This window comes from Haemaphysalis longicornis, unplaced genomic scaffold (assembly GCF_048455015.1).
Source record: "Haemaphysalis longicornis isolate Haplotype H1 unplaced genomic scaffold, Haemaphysalis longicornis Haplotype H1 scaffold_6, whole genome shotgun sequence".
NCBI classification, from domain to species: domain Eukaryota; kingdom Metazoa; phylum Arthropoda; class Arachnida; order Ixodida; family Ixodidae; genus Haemaphysalis; species Haemaphysalis longicornis.
The window spans coordinates 47200188-47222202 of NW_027526407.1; the positions used below are offsets into that span (position 1 = coordinate 47200188).

At 49.5% G+C, this 22015-nt stretch overlaps 3 protein-coding genes across 3 annotated transcripts; 1 reads left to right on the plus strand and 2 right to left on the minus strand.

The window, feature by feature from the left end:
* Window positions 1-3471: 3471 nt before the first annotated feature.
* Window positions 3472-5307, minus strand: LOC144142994 (solute carrier family 22 member 6-like). The gene has a single exon (XM_077674820.1). The coding sequence runs from the start codon at window positions 5305-5307 to the stop codon at window positions 3472-3474; it is 1836 nt and encodes a 611-aa protein (XP_077530946.1).
* A 6992-nt stretch (window positions 5308-12299) lies between these two features.
* Window positions 12300-13667, plus strand: LOC144141541 (uncharacterized). The gene is made up of 3 exons (XM_077673083.1): window positions 12300-12633; window positions 12803-13016; window positions 13388-13667. Exons 1-3 carry the CDS (start codon window positions 12492-12494, stop codon window positions 13563-13565), a joined length of 534 nt encoding a protein of 177 aa, XP_077529209.1. The 5' UTR covers window positions 12300-12491; the 3' UTR covers window positions 13566-13667.
* Window positions 13668-15659: 1992 nt separating this feature from the next.
* Window positions 15660-20650, minus strand: LOC144142996 (solute carrier family 22 member 6-like). The gene is made up of 2 exons (XM_077674821.1): window positions 18982-20650; window positions 15660-15697 (listed from the first exon to the last, which is right to left on the minus strand). Exons 1-2 carry the CDS (start codon window positions 20648-20650, stop codon window positions 15660-15662), a joined length of 1707 nt encoding a protein of 568 aa, XP_077530947.1.
* Window positions 20651-22015: the final 1365 nt, after the last annotated feature.

Genomic DNA, 22015 nt, shown 5'->3' on the forward strand with positions numbered 1-22015 from the left:
TTCATATACCCGGAGAGCTGTATTGTCACCACCAACAGCAGCAGCAGCAGCCGAATCAGGTCCACATCATGACGAAGGCCTCTCCCATTGACCTCCTACCGCTCTCTAGTAATGCGCTGCTCGAGTCCCCAGTTTACCCCCGAATTTATAAAGAAGATGGTGTTTCTTGGTCTACTTAAACGCAGACATTTTGGTCTGTTTGTATGTCTGTTTGTCTGTCCGTCTGTGACTCGATTCAGCCACCCGGCCTAAGGGAAACAGAAGCTGCGCAATAGTTTTACATACCCACAACAAAATCTAAACGTCTACTGGCAATGTTCATACTTGTCAACATTGTTGAGCAAGATTACGCAAATATAAGGCAGAAAATTAATACAAAAGTGATATTTGCAGTGTTGCTATAATAAAAAAATGCATGCTTGATTTTTGCGACAGCAAATGAAACACAACATCAACTTCAGAAAGAAATTGCTCCGACGCCTGCTGTTGCCTGGGCTGTTATACCTTCTGGAGGCATTTTAAAAAATGAAGCTGCAACAGTAGCGAAAGGTTCTACTAGATAGGCTTAATGTTCAGCTTGGAACGCTCGTGGAGTAGGGCAGAGTGGTTCAATAAAGGTTGGACTAGGGTGCCTCGATTCACGCGTGGTTCCGCCGCACGGCAGCGCTGGCATCGAGGCACCCGACCGAAATTTGAAGTGACTTCAGCAAACCTCTAGCGTGTGTACCTTGGGAGGAGCGCGACGGGAGAGGAACAGCATGAGAGGTGAGCTGGAAAGCGAAGGAAGTCATTTGATAGAATGACTAAAGACTATCGTCTTCTGTCGACATTTGGAACGAAAGGAGCAGATACGTCACCATTTTTTATTTTATCCCCCCATCGGGTTAATAATGGCCTTGAACTTCTTTTAGATCCGTGTCTTGGTATCTACTCTGTTACCTTAATTGACCATGGGCTCTGTGTTCGTCTCCCTACTATATGATCTTCTATTCTAGTTTGTTCTCTGATCTAGGTAGCCCGTTTCATGTCATTGACTGTTATTCGTAACATCATTCGTTCCATCGCTCATGGAGCCCACCTATTTTTTGTGAAGTAAGGTGCCCAGTTTCAGCTCCGTATGTTATCACCGGCAGTATGCTATGGTTGTAGATTTTTCTTTTGAGTGACAGGGGTAACTTACTTTTCATTATTTGGGAGTGCTTTTCGAGTGCTTCCCAACCCATACCTATTCTGCGCCGGATTTCTCTCTCGTGTTTGGGGTCAGCACTAACCATCTGTTCGAGGTAGTTATATTCGTTTCCTTCTTCTAACGTTTCCTTTCTCAAGCTGAAGAAGATGTTTTTGGCGTGGTTATTCCTCATTACTATAAATTTATACATATTTATTTTTAGCCCCATAGCCGGGGTTTCTGATTTTGCTTCTTCAAGCATTGTTTGCATGTGTTGCATGAATACGTGAACCTCAAATGGTTCACGTATTCCCCTTTTATACTTAATCCGGTGTTTTCCCAGTCAAGCTAAACAAATACCCCCTGCCGAAATGTTGCGAACAGTTTTGACGATATCGTATCTACCTGTCTTACTCCCTTTGGGATCGTAAATTTATAGCTTCACTTGTGGAGGGTAATCCTGCCCGTGCATTTCTTGTAATCGTCTTCGAGAACTCTTATACAGGTTTCCTCTATTCCCTGGTCTTTCAGTGCTTCTAGCACGGTGGCAGTAACAACGTTATAAAACGATTTCTTATAATCTATAAATGCCATGTAAAGGGGTTCAGTATTCTATGCGCATTTTTCTATCACTTGACTAAGGACATGGATGTGATTCATGGTCTAGTACCCTTTCCTAAACCCAGCCTGCCCTCTGCGTTCTCTAAAACCCAGGCTGTCACAAATGCGGCTAACTATAACTTTGGTAAACAGCTTCTAAACAACTCAGAGTAGGCTGATGAGTCTAATTCTTGAGGTCCTTGGGATCTCCCTTCTTACGAATCAGAATAATGTTGCCGTTTTTCCAGGCTGTGAACACTTCCCTATTCTTTCGTTTGTAAAATAATGTGTTCATAATCCTCAGGTTATTGCTCTCTGCAAATCCCACCAGTGAATCTCCTCGACTGTTGCAATTGCCTATTCCGAAGTTTCCCACTGTCCTTTCTCCCATTTACTTCTTACCGACCTTTGCGTTAAAGTCGCCCATCTCGATCGTGACCTGTGTCGTTGCCTTCTTCATTGCTGATTCGATGCCCTCGTAGAAGCTGCCTACGGCTTCGTCATCATAGCTGGTTGTTGGCGCACAGGCCAGTACTACCTTTAACCTGTATCGCTTGTTGAGCTTGATCACAACAGCCACGACTCTCTCGCCAGCGCTGAATAAATTCCTCCACGTTTCCTACCATTTTTGTGCGGACTAAAAATCGCACTCCATGTTCTTTCTTGTCTTGGGGCCCACTGTAGCACGGAATATGCCCTCTACTGAGCTCCAGGAAGCCTTCTACTGTCTTAACTTCACTTAACCCTACAATGTCCAACTTAATGGCCGAGAAAGTCCTCCACGTCCGTCGCTGTATAAACCACCTAATTCGGATATTTTGAGTCAATCTACGAATTAGGGGGCAAGCAGCAAAAAGGACGACTAAAAGAAGTATGGGCGTGTACCAACTGTGGAAAAACCTCACCAGCGACACCCTGAGCGCCCGCCTAGCCCTGGTCTCTAGGGGATCAGGCGTCTTCTCATCACTGGGATTCCTAGACAAGGTAACCCCTACTAGAATGCTAAGTAAACATTATTTACTACTAGTGAACCATAGCAGAACGTTACACATCCGCAGAGTATCCCATAACCGACGAAACGTATTTGACAATGTTTCTAAAAATTAGCTAGAACTATGAGGGTCCCCCACAAGAAATGTGTGTGTGAACTCACACGCCTGCTCACGATAGCACAAACAGCAGAACTATATTAAACAACCATTTATGAAGCAGCCAAACTGAGTCATGTCTCTTAGTCTACAACGTCAATCAATTGTAAAATTTCAAGTTGGGTTATGTGAACTTCTCCAGTCAGGTCTCTTAGTCTACAAAATCAGTCCATTATTAAATTCGAAGTTGGAATATGTTAAATTCTCCAATCATAATTTCCTGAACTGATTGTTTTTCAGAAAAAATATATATATAAAACATCCAAGCATAGAAATGCCGTGGTCAAATGTGCGAGTATCTTGGGTTTCCTGCTTATAAGGTCATGCAACCGTTAATGTTGCGTCTGGCGAAATACTCCTTGGCTGATACATTACCCTTAGTGTGTTGCATAGGCCGATATAATGAACGCTAACCGGACCCACAAATAACTATCATGGGGCTTGATTTCCGTTAGAGCTGAAAATAGTGCTCGCAAATATATTTATTTGCACTGAGAAACAGATTATCGGTTCATTACAAACGAAAAGATACAACGAGGAGCAACAAAACAATGGCTACGGATGACCCATGAACGCTCTACCAGGGCTGGGACATCCCGAGTATGTGGAAGGCTGCAGGACGGCAGCGACTCGACGGCCTGGTGAAGGTATCGGGGTCACGGACTTTGACCGCTTGGGACTTCTAGCTGCTGGGCTCCTTCTCAGGCTTCGCCTGTTCTTACAAGGTGGACTTCTGAGTGACTGCTTCATCTCAGTGACCGTCGGGGCTTCGCTGGACATTCCCGAGGCTGGCATGCCGCCGTCTGCCAGGTGTGCGTAGGTGCCGTACTCCAGTGGCAAGTAATGGAAGGAGTAGGCCGAGGAGTACACTACGGCCGATATGAGCAGGAAGAGAAGGCTATCATGCCCGTTCCTTGCAAGTTCTGTGATCAGGGCGCCCACCATGCCACCCAGGCGACCGAAAGCAAAGGCTAACGACACGGCAACGCCGCGAGTGGTGGTCGGGAACAGGTCGATGACGTAGACGAAGTTGAAGATCATCGCGACGCTGCACACTGCCTGGGTTATGACGAAAACGAGGTCACTAACAAGTCTGAAAGGCGATTTCCCGCCGGCCGCAACCATTGTGACGCTCAGGGAGCAGCATAAACTGCCGAGTATCACGTAGGCGCGGGTGATGAGCCTCGTCTTGTCCATACGGTTGACGATCTTCAGCAGCAAAAAGTACGCGAAAGCGTTGGCGCACAGCGGCCCCCACTGCATCCACGCTGCTGCATCTTCTCGCCGCACCTGGTACAGGAGCAGGGAGTAGAAGGCAATCATGACAGAGAACGACGAGGCGAACATGATCACCGCCCGACGCCGCACCACTCTCGCCATGTTCGTGGCCACCGTTGACGTGCTCGTCGCACCCTCTTCGCCCTGGAGTCTCTGTTGCACTCTTTTCAAGAGAAGCGCCACGGGTTCTTGATGGGCGCCGTTCGCTTTGGCGGCAGCCAGCATGAAGCTTTCGGCCGCGATGAGCTTGCGGCTGGCTATCAGCCAGCGAGGAGACTCGGCGATCAGGAAGAAGCCGGCCGGGACGAGCAGCGTTGGCGCAACCATGACAAGCTGTCGAAGAAACCAGCTCAAGTGCGGCACCTGCTCGAGCACGGCGAAGAAGGTCTCTGCCAGCATGAGGCCCATCAAACCGGAGAACGAAAGGAGCGTGGGCCGGCTCGCGAACGAGCAGGACTCAGCCAAGATCGTGCCGACAACGATGAAGAGCGACATTGTGCTGCCCGATACAAAAACCCTGGCGACAACGTACATGAGGTACGTCTTGGCGAAGCAGCATCCCACGGTGGCTACCATCACCACAAATGCATTGCCCCTGACGACAGGTAGGCGGCCGAAGCGGTCGGAGCAGTAGCCCGAGAGTACCAGGAAACCCAACGAACTGGCCATGAAGACGCCGGTGGCGATAGCCTTGAGTAAACGCCGGCTGCATACTAGGTTCCACTCGGGGACGATGCTACTGCTCGCGCGTTCGGGGTCGTAGTGCCAGGAGTCGCACTCGACGACCGTGGTGTCGTTCAGGTCCCCCGGGCTTGCGTACACCGTGCACCGGCTGTGTCGCCCGTCGGCTTCGACGGGGATCGCCATGCTCTTCCAGGCGTCGGACGAAATGTTCACGTCGTTGGGCTGCCTGCACCAGTGGTCGACTTCTGCCGTGATTAGCGCAAAGGCGAGAGTGTGGGAATTCAATACCCACATGGTGATTATGGCGAAGAGGACGAGGCCCTTCTGGTAGTGGCCATGGCCGAAGACTTGCTTGCAGTCGAAACCCTCGCTTGTCTCGATGTCGACGACTATGAAACGCTTCGGGGACAAGCACCCGAATGGATGCATCCTGTTAGGTTGTTCCTTTCAGTAGGTTCGGGAGGCGAACAAGGACACGGAGGGGATGCACCCGTTCGTTCGTGACTTCTGCCTGTCTTCCTCTTTCTCACGTGCCTTACTTAATGCTGATGATAATGAGGATTTCCTCCAATGGCACGTACGAAGTTAGGTGATTCGCTGATATGCAGGGTTTTGGAATGAAGACCCAGAGGGTTACCCCGGATGAAAAATAATTTTATAATTTGTCTGACAAATAGAATGGAGAAGCATCAATGGATAAAAAAATAAAACATAAGAGACACGCGAATAATACGGGCCACAAATTCTTCTCGTTCTTCGTCGCCAGCCTTATTTAGCCAAATGCCCTCTAAGAAAGACTTGTTATGGTTCATTACTTCGTTGCACACTTTTGCACTTCAGCTACGACATTTTCGCTATCTGATTGCGCTGCGTTAATTTCTGCTTCGTGGCGGGGCGCACATTTCCGGCGTATTCGTTAGGTGCCACATTATTTTCAAAGCATTCAATGGGCATAGAGGCTTTCGTAATAAAAAAAATTGCTTAGGTGTATCCTCCACAATAAATGCTCATAATCAACGTTTTTTTTTTTCTTTCTCTTTCTCTCGGACTTGTTTCGTGGCTTCATTGAATTGCCTACCTGTCGTAGGGTCCTTCCTTTGGTTTCACATGAATACATTTTCCGCAGCAGAACAATATATTTAAAAACAAGGAGTCTGAGGACACCTAATACCTTGTTGTGGGTTAGTAATGAGAAAAATTACACCCATCTCCCCGAAGGGAACCATGAGTAGGATGAGGAGCGTCATGGGGGGTTCCGTTTGCGTTTCCGTTATGTTTGTTAGCCAAATTTGGTGGAAATGTAGTAAACCCCGTAATGCTCATATATCCTACTCATGGTTCCCTTCGGGGAGATGGGTGTAATTTTCCTTATTGTATGCGTATATACGCGAGTGAGACGAGATTGAAGTGGTATCTAAAGGTCTTTATTTAGGTTTGCACGTCTTCTTACTTTGAGTATGACGGCCTTATGGTCGCTGAAGTGCACGGTCAGTGGATCTCGTAGCAGAGCAGCCGTTGTATGCAGTCGTCGCCGTTGCAGTTGGTAAAGACAAGATCGATACACACTCCCTGGATTGTCATCATCATCATCATCATCACCAGCCTATCTACGCCCACTGCAGGGCGAAGGCCTCTCCCATTATTCTCCAATTATCTCGGTCCTGTGCCAACTGTGACCAATTTATCCCCGCAAACTTCTTGATCTCATCTGCCCATCTAACTTTCTGCCGCCCCCTGCAACGCTTGCCTTCTCTAGGGATCCACTCTGTTACCCTTAATGACCAGCGGTTATCTTGCCTTCGCATTACATGCCCTGCCCACGTCCATTTCTTCTTCTTAATTTCTACTAATATGTCTTTAACACCAGTTTGCTCTCTGACCCACTCCGCTCTCTTCTTGTCCCTTAATGTACGCCTATCATTTTCTGCTTCATTGCCCGCTGAGTCGTTCTCAATTTAAGTTGAACCCTCTCGGTGAGCCTCCAAGTTTCTGCCTTGTAATTGAGTACCGGTAAGATGCAGCTGTCATACACTTTCTTCTTCAGCGACAATGGTAGGCTGCTATTCATTATCTGAGAATGTCTGCCATATGCACCCCACCCCATTCTGATCCTTCTAATTATCTCTGCCTCATGGTTGGGAACTGGGGTCACAACTTGGCCTAAGTAGATATATTCGCTTACCACTTCCACTGCCTCGCCACCTATCTCAAACTGCTGTGCTGTCCCGAGGTTATTGATCATTACTTTAGTTTTCTGCATATTAATTTTCAGGCCCACGGTTCTACTCTGTTCGCCCAGTGCGGAAAGCATGCTTTGCAATTCGTCCCCCGAGTTACTTAGCAAGGCAACGTCATCAGCAAATCTGAGGTTACTGGGGTATTCTCTATTGACCCTTACTCCCACCTGTTCCCAATCCAACGTTCTGAATACTTCTTGTAAGCATGCTGTGAATAACATTGGAGAGATTGTGTCTCCTCGTCTGACACCCTTCCTTATAGGTATTTTACTGCTCTCCCTATGGAGGATGATGGTAGCTGTAGACCCACTGTAGATATCCTCTAGTATTCCTACATAATGCTCATCTACCCCCTGGTTCCGTAATGCGTGAATGACTGCTCGGGTTTCGACCGAGTCAAATGCTTTCTCATAATCTATGAAGGCTATATATAGGGGTTCAGTATACTCAGCGCACTTCTCTATCACCTGATTTATCGTGTGAATATGGTCCATCGTTGAATAACCTTTACGGAACCCTGCTTGTTCTTTAGGTTGACTGAAATCTAAGGTTGCAGAGATTCGGTTAGCGATTACCTTGGTAAATACCTTATAGACGACTGACAGTAAGCTGATCGGCCTGTAATTTTTCAAGTCCTTCATGTCGCCTTTCTCATGGATTAGGATGATGTTCGCGTTCTTCCAAGATTCCGGTACCATTGCGGTCATTAGGCATTGCGTATACAGGTTTGCCAGTTTTTCAAGTACAATTTCTCCGCCATCCTTCAAGAGGTCTGCTGTTATCTGATCCTCACCAGGTGCTTTGCCCCCTTTCATTTCTTTCAAAGCCTTCCTTACTTCTTCGGTCGTTACTGGTGGGATATCTATCTCCTCTGAACTACTGTCTCGTTCGGCATTATCCTGTATGTCCCGGCTACTGTACAGATCCCTATAGAACTCCTCGGCCACTGTGACTATTTTATCCCTATTTGTGATGACATTGCCTTGCTTATCCTTAAGTGCATATATCTGATTTTTCCCCACGCCAAGACGTCTCTTCACTGCTTTCAGGCTACCTCCGTTCTTTACAGCGTATTCGATCCTCTCCATATTATACTTCCGTATGTCAGCTGTCTTACGCTTATTGATTAACTTAGAGAGCTCGGCTAGTTCTATTCTGTCAGCTGCGGTAGAGATTCTCATGGTTTGCCGTTTCCTGATTAGACCTTTCGTCTCCTGTGAAAGTTTACCAGTATCCTGTCTAGCCATAGTGCCCCCGACTTCTATTGCACACTCCGTGATGATGCGTGTAAGGTTGTCGCTGGCTTCCTGTGTCGTAAGCTCGGCTTCCTCGTCAAGGGCGGAATATCGGTTCTGCAGCGCGATCCTGAATTCTTCTACTTTACGTCTTACTGTTAGTTCGTTTATCGGCTTCTTTCGTACTAGCTTGTTGCGGTCCCTCCTCAAATCTAGCCTAATTCGATATCTTACCATACGGTGGTCACTACACCTTACCTTTCCGAGCACTTCCACATCCTGCACGACGCCAGGGTTATCGCATAATATGAAGTCTATTTCATTTTTGTGCTCCCCATTCGGGCTCCTCCAGGTCCACTTCCGACTTTCCCGTTTACAGAAGAAGGTATTCATTATGCGGAGGTTATTCCGTTCTGCAAACTCAACTAGTAGGTCCCCCCTGCTATTTCTACAGCCCAGACCATAGTTCCCAACTGCCTTGTCTCCAGCCTGATTCTTGCCTACTTTAGCATTGAAGTCCCCCATAACTACGGTATACTGTGTTTTTACTTTAGCCATTGCCGATTCCACATCTTCATAGAAGCGTAGTTGGATTGTAGTTGGATTGTAGTTGGGTTTAATTGCTGTTAGTGTTTGCGCTGATGCTCTCACTTAATTGCGTCAGCACACTCACTGACGGGGCTGTTGCTTCCATCCTACTTCATCTGAAGAATCACGGAGTCAAGCGCAAGTACAACCGGAGTTGTTGTTGTTGTTGTTGTTGTTCCTCTTCTATGGCACGTACCCACGTGGGGGATTGGCCAAGAAAATGTGGTGTGCGGACGCCGGACCACCGCCGACGCCGCGGGACATTCCCCGAGCATAAGACGCTCCGCATCTAAAAGCAGGCATGTACCGTTGAACGCCTGAGACACCTGGCTCGTGTTGCGAAGGGTTTTATAACATTGCCGCTTGAGACGCTTTGCTCTGCGATCCACCTCGGCGCTTTTGAATGGCTGGCTTGGATCTGCTTCCTGCGCTTCTGCTCGTTCCTGCCGGTGTCTTATGAAAACAAACCGGATGTGGGGTTCTATTGGGTGGTTGTTCCGGTAAGTCCTCCAGTGGTACAACATTTACTCCGTACTGCGGAGCGCGTACAGCAGGATGCGCCTAAACACTCCGTCGACCAAGTGTGACGGTGTAAATACGTTGTGATAACATGGCATTTCTCCGACCGAGGGCGGATTTAAGCACTTGACCTCTAAGAAAACTCCGGCTGGGAAGATTCATGCAGGAAGAAGCTCCATCTATGAGCGGAGTTAAAGAGCCGGGCTCTCGCAAGATCTCGGCGCAAATGAGAGGTGGGTCGTCAAGAAGGCCGCTGCTCTCGGTGGACGTGCAGAGGGACAACATGCTCCGATAACGAAAACGTGGCCTGCCGCATGCATTTTTCGAAAAGCGAACACCTTGCAGTTTAAAAGACCAACAAGAAAGGAACGAATCACCAAGCTCAACCGAGACTATTCCCCAAGCATTGTTTGGTGCACGCGTTCGCTTCACGTGGAATGTTGGGTTGAGTACGCCGGAGCATAGCAGGATACGTCAAGTGCCGCTCGGTTAAACAACGAGCCTTGGACCTTGGACTCGTCGCAGCGTAAAAGCGTTCCGCTCCGAAAGCAACCAATCTCCATACACAGCAAGGTTAATGTCGAAAATGGTAGGCATGGTTCCTGGCCGACACTTCGTACTACATTAGGCGCATTCTCAGTGCAATCAGCTAGGCCTGTTCTTTTCAGAGGCTGTAATTTCAATTTTGATTTTAAGATGCATCTGTGACTGATTGTGACGCAGGCGTCATGGCCGGAAAGAGAACGTTTTTATGGCTCGCTGTATATGTTTGGTAAAAACAACCTGCCTAATACACTCATGTTTTATAAAGAAATATTTCAGGCGCTGCACTTTGCTTCAATCTACGGAAAAGTCAGTCAAAGAAAAGGTAGCCTTTTTTGCAATATCCCCATCATTTGCCGTGTTTAGCCTGCGTGTTTTAAAGCAAAGCTTTCAACCTCTACCAGCCAACGGTTTTTTCGCGAAGGTGGGAGGTGGGTGCAGAGGCTTCACTCTCGGAGCCCACTGCAGATGGCGCTACGAATTTACCCAGTGTTCCCCGCGCGGAGGTGCCGGCTTCCCGATGGGCGCATCGGCGGCACGGCTTTGTCGTCTACATTAGCGACGGTTATTTTGGGCCTGTTTTGGCGCAACTTCACGTCCATTGCTCGCTTCCTTCGCACAGCACAAGGTCGCGGGTTCGATTCCCGGCCGCGGCGGCCGCTTTTCTGATGGAGGCGAAAAGCAAAAACGCCCGTGTGTACGAGATTTCGGCGCACGTTAAAGATCCCCAGGTGGTCAAAATTAATCCGGAGCCCTCCACTACGGCGCGCCTCATCGCCTGCGCTGCGTCGGCGCGTTAAACCCTACAATCAATCAATCAATCAATCAATCAATCCTTCGCACAGCATTAACTTGTTCGACAGCACCTTCTGGGTAACCCGGGCCTGACGCAATTAAGTGGATGTACGGCAAATTAAGGATAGGTTTGCAGGTCGGAAGACAAAATGTCGGCACCACATACAAGAGAAACGCTACCTTTTGCGCACTGCTTGTCAAAAGGCCTCTTTTTTCTAAATTGGTGAATACCAATTCGGTAGTGTTTTAAGAGGTATTGCAAGAGGCGAAAGAAGCAACTGGATCTAATAAATAGCGATTACAAAAGTTCCCTCAGCATTCTCGCCATTAGCAAACTTAGTAAACTAACTAGTTTTAATCGGCATAAATTATATTCACTACGCTCACATGCCGAATTGTTTCAGTGCCTCCGCTAGTGTGGCGCGGTGGTGTAGCACCGAGCTAGCACATCAGGAAGGCTAGGTTCCGCAGTCTCATCCTTCAAAAGACCCTCATCTCCGTTTTCTTTCTGCCGACGCACGGCCGGGGTACAGCGGCAGCGTCCGCCACTCTAGCCAGTCCGTGGCCGACGCTTCTTTGTTCGGGACGCCGCCCCCACGTATTCCAGATAATGGCTGGCAGAATATCTGGTTTCACTCTTTGTAAAGCCACGTGTGTCAATTCAACTGACGTCGCATGGGCAATTGTTGTGGGTGCATGGGTCGTTTAAAGCTTTCTTTCCAATCGCCTGTCACAGCATTGATTAAAGCCATTTTTTTGTAGACAGCACAAAATTGTACAAAGTGGCTATACATTTGTATTTGTTTTAGATGCAAAGCATCTCTTGCTTTCGGCTTCGTCGTCCGTCGTCCGTCCGTCCGCACCTCTCCCCCTCTCCCCACCAGCTGTGCGATAGCGCGTGCGCTCCTCCGCTCCCCCTCTCCACGCCAGCTGTGCGATAGCGCGCGCGCTACTCATCACCGCAGCTGCGCGATAAGCGCGCATGCCCGCCTCCTTTCTCATCTCCTCCTCTCCACTCCATCTGCTCTATAAAATAAACCCGGTCCGCGCGCCGCTCCCTCAGTTACTGCTTCGGTTGAGTCCCGCTGCGCCGTCCGGAGTTCCGTCATTTTCTGTTATTTGATTTACCCAATCTCGTGAACGTTTGGGAACCTCCGAGATGCTTCGCATCAACTCAGGGTTCCCTCGCGGGAAGGTGGTGTCATTTTTTTTATTTGTTATCTTGGTAGAAAGTCGTTCCTGTAAATCCCTGAATTCGCCCTGCCTGGGAACGCCTACACGCGCTGTAAACAGCCCGCAAATATCTTGATTCAAGCGGATTCTGCCTCCTTCTCCCCCCGTCGCGCGGGGAGAAAATCTCCCCACAGCTTTCGTCGTACTAGTGCGCACCGAAGCACCGCCGGGCGCTCAAGTCGTTTATGGAAAACGATTAAAAGGAGAAGGGACACATGCTTTACGTTTCCGGTCGAAGCCAGTGTACTTCTCAGTATCACTTTGAAGGTCTCTTCGATTTGGCTGCACTAGCTGCACCAGTTCAAGGGGTGCAGCACCGTCGTCCTCGTTTTTCCGGTGCCGCGCGCGCCCTCTGCACTTCCGTCCTCGTTTTGTGAAGGTGCCGCTTCAGTGCAGGCCCACCTCGGCACTAGTTCTCGGTCGCCGTGCACTCGCCGAAAAGGAGGTGCCGGAATAGTGCAGCATGGCGTACGTGCCGCCCAACGCGGAGCAGACGACGCTGCGCGTCGTTATTGACGGCGTGGAGGAGAACGTGTACCTCCTTTACAACCCGGACGGGTCACCCATGCAGGGCGACAGCGGCTGCTACCTGTACGAGACGTCCGGTAAGTGTTGTTGCATGCCCGGCATGCCGGCGATAAACACGTGTAGCGTTCAAGAGCGGTTTTATTTTTGGTCGTAGCCATGTCGGCCTCGTCGCGTTGCTTTGGGTCGCAGTTTGGGATTTCTCAAAGGCTGTGCCGACTTTATACATGCTGGTGTGTACTTTTGCAGGCGGGCAGCACGTAACGTTGCGGTTCACGGCAGCGGGCGATGAGAATTTGCCCCCTCCGGCGCAACCACAGACTTCCGCCTGCACTGACGGCGGTGATGGTGAGGCCGCACTGGCTGAAGATGAGGCGGAACTGTGGAGTGCCCGGAGGACGAAGTTCTTCATCGCCCAGTACACCGCGCTCAAGGACTTGGTGGGAAAGAGCAGAACACTCCGGTATGTTATCCTTTCTATGCAGAATTACATGCAGGACGCCATAATTTCTCCACACGCTGTGTGAACGCAGTAACTGCAAATGAACTGTACAGGGGCGCTGGCGTTGTCGCTCGAATTTCTAGTTACAAGCAATTTAAAATTATTCGCAGAATGCTAAAGATCGCACATCTTTTCCTCCTGCTTCGAGTGCTTCAAATATGCGACAGCCGAAATACAAATATTCTGACAGAACGGCACCTAATAGCAGCGCATTTTTACTAAGAAAGTTAAAAATAAAACGTTGTGCACCCCTAGCATGCGACTCGCATCAGTCAAGTGTTACTTTACTTTACCCATACATTACTTCAGCTGTGCTTTTCTTTTTTGTTTAGGACAAGAAAACAGCTCTGGAATAAAATAACCGAGCTCATGAACAAAGAGTTCCTGTGCAGTATGACGGCCACCCAAGTGGAAAATAAATGGAAGAGTTTGGACAGATCCTATAAGAAGGCAAAAAAAAATAACACTTCCACTGGCCGTGCCCCCGCAAGTTGCGCACACGAGGAGTAAGTTGGAATTATTTATTGAACTATTCAACAGTTCTGGCATCCCTCATACCCTGAGTCACCTCGGGACACCATGAACCTGTTTAACCATTGAAATGTTCACACAGGGAGCTTGCCGCAGTTCTAGAGAAGGAACACAGCATTAACCCAAGGATCCTTTTGGAGCCTGGAAAGGCAATCCTACCAGGAGGGAACCCAGGGTAAGTGAAAATTGCATAGTGTAAGCAAAGTGATGATTGTAAGTGGTGTGACGTTTGTGCACAACTTTCAACAGGGCCAGCACTGCAGCCGAAGGACCCCCCAAAGATTTGCCAGTGCCAGTTGAAGGTGGAGGAGGTGGACCTCCTGAGGACTTGGTGCAGAACAAGGGGGGCCCTGTACCGAAGAGAGTGCGGCATAGCAGGTCGCAGCTGGGTCCCCTCTTGGAGACGCTCCAAAAGATGGGGGAGGCCAAAGCGAAGCAAGAGGAGGCCAGGGAAAAGGCCTTCAAAGCCCGCCAGCAGTGGGAGGAGGCGAAGGCAAAGCGCCACGAGGAGCGAATGCAGAGATTCGACCGTCTGATAGATCTGCTTGCGACAAAGGACAAGTAAAACGAATAAAGACGGCGTGTCAGGACTGCACACTTTTTAATTTCATGCAAATGTTTCTTGCAGAACTGCCAACTCTGTTTTCATGCAAATGTTATGTACATGGTTTGCCTTTCACAGTGGGTGCAGTTCAACAACATAGCAGTTTCCATGATGTCGGATATTTCAGCACAACAACACAATTCAATCAAATCAACACAAGGCACTTTCATGTCAACTTTGCGTTGGCAGGGCAGGGGTGACCACAGTTAGCACTGCTCTTTAGCGATGAAGTCTCTCAAAGCCTGGGCGTAGCCTGGTTGGTTCCAGTCGAAGTCCCCTTCGGAGGCGTCGTTGCCCACATCATCGTCACGGCGCAATGACGTCAGCTCCTGCAGGAAGTCCCTCTCGTCGTTGCAGAAGTTGTGCAGAACGCACGCAGCCATCACAATGAAGCAGGACTGCTCAACAGTTCTGGCGTCTACAAAGTAGAGCCTCCTAAAACGCTGTTTGAGGAGGCCGAAGGCATTCTCAATGACCACTCTCTGCTGGCTATGTCGCCTATTAAAGTTTCTTTTCCACGTGGGAAATGTGCACTCATTGTCCCTGAATGGGGTCATGAGCCATGGCATCAAGGGGTACGCGCTGTCCCCAAGAATGTAGTTTTCCCCGCATTCGACGGCTGCGCGTTCAAAGAAGGGGCTCTCTCTCAGGACGCGGGCGTCGTGCGCCGAGCCCGGGAACCCGATGAAAACGTTGCAGAACTTGTTCCTATCGTCGCAGATGCCTTGCAAGATGATAGACGGCCACTTCTTGCGGTTGAAATACGACTGGGCCGATTCACTTGGTGTTGGTATTTCTATATGCGACCCGTCGATGCAGCCAATGGCATTCCGAGGTCCCTTTCCACCGCTCTTGGCGAGAAACCCGGCCTTGATGCGTGTCACTTCCTCCACGCTACTTGGCCAGCTGATGACTTCAGCGCTAATTGCGTGGAGGAAGTGAATGACCCTTGTGACGCAGGCACGCACCGACGACTCCGTCACGTCGAACTTGTCTGCGATCGCATACATCGACACTTGCGAGCCGAGGTACACAAGCGCAATGAGGCACGTCTTCTGAGCCGAGATTCGTTGCCGGCCTTGCACTGCGCTCGGATAGTAGGCCGAAGCGCTGAACCTGGAGCTCAGGCAATCAAACGTCTCCCTCGACAGCCTGAACAGCCTTTTGAACTCTTGTTCGTTGTACCTACTGACAACGTGCTCGTAGCCAGGCACACGATTCGCATCTTCGCGTACCAACGCGCACGCCACGGAAACGCACACGGTGTCGAACTCGTCGTCAGAGTCACTCCACGGACTGTCACTGCACTTCATGTCGTCGCTGTCGGAGTCGAGCAGCTGCGCGGCAGCTTCGAAAAGCGCCCTGTCTGACAGCCGATCCATGCTTGCGATCTTGGAGGCGCAAGTTCGCGTGTCCCGGCTGCTGCAGGCCTACACTTGTGTCCTCGTTTTGGTTGTATCCGGTGCGCGCTAGTGTCGCGGCTGCACCTGCACTTCCTGAACCGGCGCTGCACGCGCGCGACACCAGTCGGCACCGCTGCGGCACTTTTCGGAACTAGTGCAGCCAGTGCAAGCCAAATCGAAGAGACCATGAGTGCGTGGAGAACTTTTTCTGAAGATCGTAGTGACGCTGAAAGTTTGTGTTTGCACATATATTCTTTTGAACGTATGTTCTCATATATAGGGCAAGGACCGTACGGGCCCCTTCGTATGTTGTACCTCCAATTTATGAAGCTATACTGCCCAGTTAGCCATCTCCATCCCTATTTACCTGCTTCTTCCATTTCTTTCTTTTTCAGATCGGGTACTTGAAGATACCCGAGTACATTCTGTTCGTTGACACTCCCCGAAAACCGTTTCTGGCAAGATGCAACGGTTCAAAATAAAATAGAAATCCGTGACAAATCAGAATTTTGAATCATCCATTTCTTTCCGTGCCAACCTTACAATAGCGATCATTGACTCGAAATGGGAAGGGGCCCATTTCTTCTTACGAGCTTTGGGAGAGAGCTCTGACCAGCGCCAGCTGGTGTTGAGGCCTGGTGAGGCGGAGAAACCTCAAGGGGTCTTGGACTGAGGACTCCTCCCCATTGCATTTCGCAATAAACACGTTTACTCTCTCTCTCTCTCTATCTCTCTCTCTCTATCTCTCTCTCTCTCTCTCTCTCTCTCTCTCTCTCTCTCTCTCTCTCTCTCTCTCTCTCTCTCTCTTGACAGAAATTGAAATGGATCGTAAAGACAAAACAAAACTTTGTTAAAATTGAAAGCCAGCTTTTAGTAACTCACTCAGTTCCATCCAGCCACAGAAGACTTTTTGTTTTTGTAGCGAAAAGAACGCAAGACATTTTGAATAACTGTCATATTTCGCTCTGCAGAGACTCAATATGGGCACGAGTGACACATTAGAGGGCAGCACTAGAAACATAGTTCATCATCATCATCAGAATACTCAGGTCCAGAGCAAGATGGCCTCTCTCAGTGACCTCCAACCACTCCTGTTCTACGCTACTCGAGTCCACAGTTTGCCCCTGAATTTCGTTTTTTCATCCCTCCATCGTGTTATTAGCCTTCCCCTTCTTCTACACCCACCACATGGTATTCACTGTGTTACCCTAATTGTCCACCAGTTATCGGTTCGTCGCACTACACGGCCAGCCCAAGTCCATTGCTTTTTCTTCAATTGAACTATGATGTCGTCCACTCTAAATTGTTGTCTGATCCAGGAAGCACGTTTCCTGCGCCTGAGTGTTACTCCTAACATTATTCGTTCCATGCCCCGTTGGGCCGACCTAAGTTTGCTTTCTAGTGGTTTATTACGGTGCCCAGTTTCATCTCCACATGTCATCACCGGCAATATGCACTGATTGTAGATTTTTCTTGTGAGTGACAGAGGTGGCTTACTTTTCCTTATTTGGGAGTGCTTTCCGAATCCTCCCCATCATCGTCATTACAAGGCTGCTCAAGTCCGATGCAGGACAGAGGCTTCCCCCATTGACCTCCAACCGCTCCTACCCTGCGCCACTCGAGTCCACGGTATACTCCCGAACAAGCCTTATCTTGCATCTAACCCTCCTATGATCGCTTCTCCGAATACTACTTAGCACCCCTACTTATTGCGGGGTACTTGGATTGTCACTTAAAATGGTCAGTTTCGTTTTTGTTGTACCGTCGAGACTTTTCGACGTTTATTTCCTCTTGTTTCATTTGTGGGAGAATGTGTTCATCAACCTCAGGTTATTGCTCTCTGCAAATCCCACCAGTGAATCTCCTCGACTGTTTCAATTGTCTATTCCGAAGTTGCACACCGACCTTTTTCCCATTCGCTTCTTAGCGACCTTTGCGTTAGTCTCCCATCACAATCGTCAACACCGTTGTTGCCTTCTGCATTCCCGATTCGATGTCTTTGTAGAAGCTGCCTTTCACTTCGAAATCATAGCGGGTTGTTGGTGCACAGGCCAGTACTACCTTTAACCTATATCGCTTGTTTAGCTGGATCACAACAGCCGCGACTCTCGACAATGCTGAAAAAATCCCACCACGTTTGCTGCCATTTTTGTGCGGACTAAAAATCCCACTCCGTGTTCTTTCTTCTTTTTGTTTCCAATTTAGCACAGAATATGCCCACTAGTGAGCTCCAGGAAGCCTTCTTCTGTCCTAACTTCGCTTTACCCTAATATATCCCCCCTTAATGTCCGAGAAACTCCTCCATGTCCGTCGCTTTATAAATCACCTTATTTAAATATTTTGAGTGAATCTACCAATAAGTGCTCAAGCAGCAGGAGGGTCGATCAGAAGAAGTATGAGCGTGTACCAGATGTGGAAAAACTTTCTCAGCAGCGACACCCCGGACGCCCGCCTAGCCCTGGCCTCTAGGGCATCGGGCGTCTGCCCATCACCTGTAACCACTACTAGACAGCTAAGTAAACATTATTTACTACTAGTGAACTTTAGCATAACGTTACAGATCCGCAGAGTATCCCAAAACCAACGAGACGTATTGAAGAATGTTTCTAAAAATTAGTCAGCATGAACTAGGAGTGTCCACCACAAGAAATTTGTGTGTGAACTCACACGCATGGCCACGATAGCACGAACAGCAGAACTATATAAAAAACAACGATTTATAAATCGGGTAAACGACTGAATCATGTCTTTTAGTCTACAAAGTCAATCCATTATTAAATTAGAAGTTCGATTATGTAAAGTTCACCAATCAGGTCTCTTAGTCTACAAAGTCAATCCATTATTGAATTAGAAGTTGAATTATGTGAAGTTATCCAATCATGGTTTCCTGCGCTGATTTTTTCTTAGAAACAAATACATAAAAAATCCAAGCATGGAAATGTCGCGGTCAAATGCGCGAGTGCTTTGGGTTTCCTGCTTATAAGGTCACGTAACAGTCAACGTTGTGTCAGTCCAAATACTCCTTCGCTGATACATCACCCTTAGTGTGTTGCATAGGCCGATATAATGAACGCTAAGCGGACCCACAAACGACAATCATGGGGCCTGGTTTCCGTTAGAACTCAAAATAGTGCTTGCAAATCTAATTATTCGCACTGCGAAACAGATGCTCGGTTCATTAAAAACGTAAAGGTTACAACGCAGACCAAATAAAAAACGGGCTATGGCTGCCCTATGAACGCTCTACCAGGGCTGGGACATCCCGAGTATATGGAAGGTTTCTGGGCGCCAGCGACTGGACGGGTCGGTAAGGATACAGGAGTCACGGGCTGCGACCGATTGCGACTTCTACCTGCTGGGCCCCTTCTCAGGCTTCGCCTGTTCTTACAAGGTGGACTTTTGAGTGACTGCTTCATCTCATTGACCGTCGGGCCTTCATTGGGCACTCCCAAGGCGGGCATGCTGGCGTCTGCCAGGCGTGCGTAAGTGCCGTACTCCAGTGGTAAGTAATGGAAGGAGTAGGCCGCGGAGTACACTACGGCCGATATGAGCAGGAATAGAAGGTCCTCACGGCCGAGACTTGCATGTTCTGAGATCAGGGCGCCCACCATGCCACCCAGGCGACCGGAAGCCAATGCTAAGGACGCGGTCACGCCGCGGGTTGGGGTCGGAAACAGATCGATGACGTAGACGAAGTTGAAGACCAGCGCGACGCTGCAGGCGGCCTGGGTCATGACCAAAACCAGGCCCCTAACAAGTCTGAAGGGCGAATTCCCGCCGGTGGCAACCATTGCGGCGCTCAGGAAGCAGCAGAAACTGCCGAGTATCAGGAAGGCGCAGGTGATGAGCCTCGTCTTGTCCATACGGTTGATGATTTTCAGTAGCAAAAAGTACGCGAACGCGTTGGCGCACAGCGGGGCCCACTGCATCCACGCTGCTGCATCTTCTCGCCGTACCTGGTACAGGAGCAGAGAGTAGAAGGCAATCATGACAGAGAACGACGAGCCGAACATGATCACCGCCCGACGCCGCTGCACTCTCGCCATGTCCGCGGCATCCGTTGACGTGCTCGTCGCGCCCTCTTTGGTCTGGAGTCTCTGTTGCACTCTTTGCAAAAGAAGCGCCACGTATTCTTGATGGGCCCCGTTCGCTTTGGCGGCAGCCAGCATGACGCTTTCGGCCGCGATGAGATTGCGGCTTGCTATCAGCCAGCGAGGAGACTCGCCGATCAGGAAGAAGCCGGCCGGGACGAGCAGCGTTGGCGCAACCATGACAAGCTGTCCAAGGAACCAGCTCAAGTGCGGCACTTGCTCGAGCACGGCGAAGAAGGTCTCTGCCAGCATGAGGCCCATCATGGCGGAGAAAGACAGGAAGGTGGGCCGGCTCGCGAACGAGCAGGACTCAGCCAAGATCGTGCCGGCAACGGTGTAGAGTGCAAATGTGCTGCCCGAGGCAAAAAACCTGGCGACAACGTACAGGAGGTACGTCTTGCCGAAGCAGCATCCCACGGTAGCTACCATCACCACGAATGCAGAGCCCCGGACGACCGGTAGGCGGCCGAAGCGGTCGGAACAGTAGCCCGAGAGTACCAGGAAACCCAACGCACCGGCCATGAATACGCCGGTGGCGGTAGCCTTGAGTAAACGCCGGCTGCACACTAGGTTCCACTCGGGGACGATGCTACTGCTCGCGCGTTCGGGGTCGTAGTGCCAGGAGTCGCACTCGACGACCGTGGTGTCGTTTAGGTCGCCCAGGCTTGCGTACACCGTGCACCGGCTGTGTCGCCCGTCGGCTTCGACGGGAATCGCCATGCTCTTCCAGGCGTCGGCCGAAAGGTTCACGTCATTGGGCTGCCTGCACCAGTGGTCGACTTCTGTCGTGATAAGCACAAAGGCGAGAGTGTGGGAATTCAATACCCACATGGCGATCATGGTGTACAAGACGAGGCCTTTCTGGTAGCGGCCCTGGCCGAAGACTTCCTCACAGTCGAAACCCTCGCTTGTCTCGATGTCGACGACCGTGAAACGCTTCGGAGACAAGCACCCGAATGGATGCATCCTGCTAAGTTGTTACTTTCAGTAGGTTCGGGAGGCGAACAAGGACACGGAGGGGATGCAACCGTTCGTTCGTGACTTCTGCCTCTCTTCCTCTTCTCTCGTGCCTTAACAGATGCTCGTGATAACGACGATTTCCTTCAATGACACGTACGCAGTCAGGTGATTCGCCGATATGCAGAATTATGGAATAAAGTCCCAGCGGGCTACCCCGGGTGAAAAATTAATGCTAATTTGTCTGACAAACAGAATGGAAAAGCATAAGGGGATAAAAAATAAAACATAAGAGACACGCGATTAGTACGGACCACAAATTCTTTTTGTTCTTCGTCGCCACTCTTATTTAGCCAAATGCCCTCTAAGAAAGACTTGTTATGGTTCATTACTTCGTTGCACACTTTTTCACTTCAGCTATGCGATTTTTGCTATCTGATGGCGCTGCGTCAATTTCTGCTTCGTGGTGGAGCTCACATCACCGGCGTATCCGTTCGGTGCCACATTATTTCCATAGCATTCAATGGGCATAGACGCTTTCGTATTCAAAAGTCACAGAAAGTGCTTAGGTGTGTCCTCCACCATAAATGTTCATAATAAACGTTTTTTCTTTCTCTTTCTCTCGGACTTGTTTCTCGGCTTTATATAGTTGTCTACCATGTCGTGGCGTCCTTCCTTTGGTTTCGCATGGCTACACTTCCCGCAGTAGAACTATAGATTTAAAAGCAGGGAGAGCGGGAACGCCTAATACCTTGTTGGGTGTTATTAATGCGAAATCAGGGATGTACCGTTGAACGCCTGAGACACCTGACTCGTGTTGCGAAGGGTTTTGTATTATAACCTTGCCGCTTGAAACGCTTTGCTCTGCGATCCACCTCGGCGCTTTGGAATGACTGGCTTGGATCTGCTTCCTGCTCTTCTGCTCGTTCCTGCCGGTGTCTTATGACAACAAACCGGATGTGGGGTTCTATTGGGTGGTTGTTCCGGTAAGTCCTCCAGTAGTACAACATTTACTCCGTACTGCGGAGCGCGTACAGCGCGATACACCTAAACACTCCGTAGACCAAGTGTGACGGTGTAAACACGGTGAAATAACGTGGCATTACTCCGACCGAGGGCGGAGTTAAGCACTTGACCTCTAAGAAAACTCCGGCTGGGAATATTCATGCAGGAAAAAGCTCCATCTATGAGCGGAGTTAAAGAGCCGGGCTTTCGCAAGATCTCGGCGAAAACGAGAGGGCGGTCGTGAAGATAGCCGCTGCTCTCGGTGGACGTGCAGAGGGACAGCGAGCTCCGATGTCGATAACGTGGCCTAAGGAGTGGAGTTCTTTTTATCATTATTTTCCAATTATAAAAACCACTTTTCCAATTCTG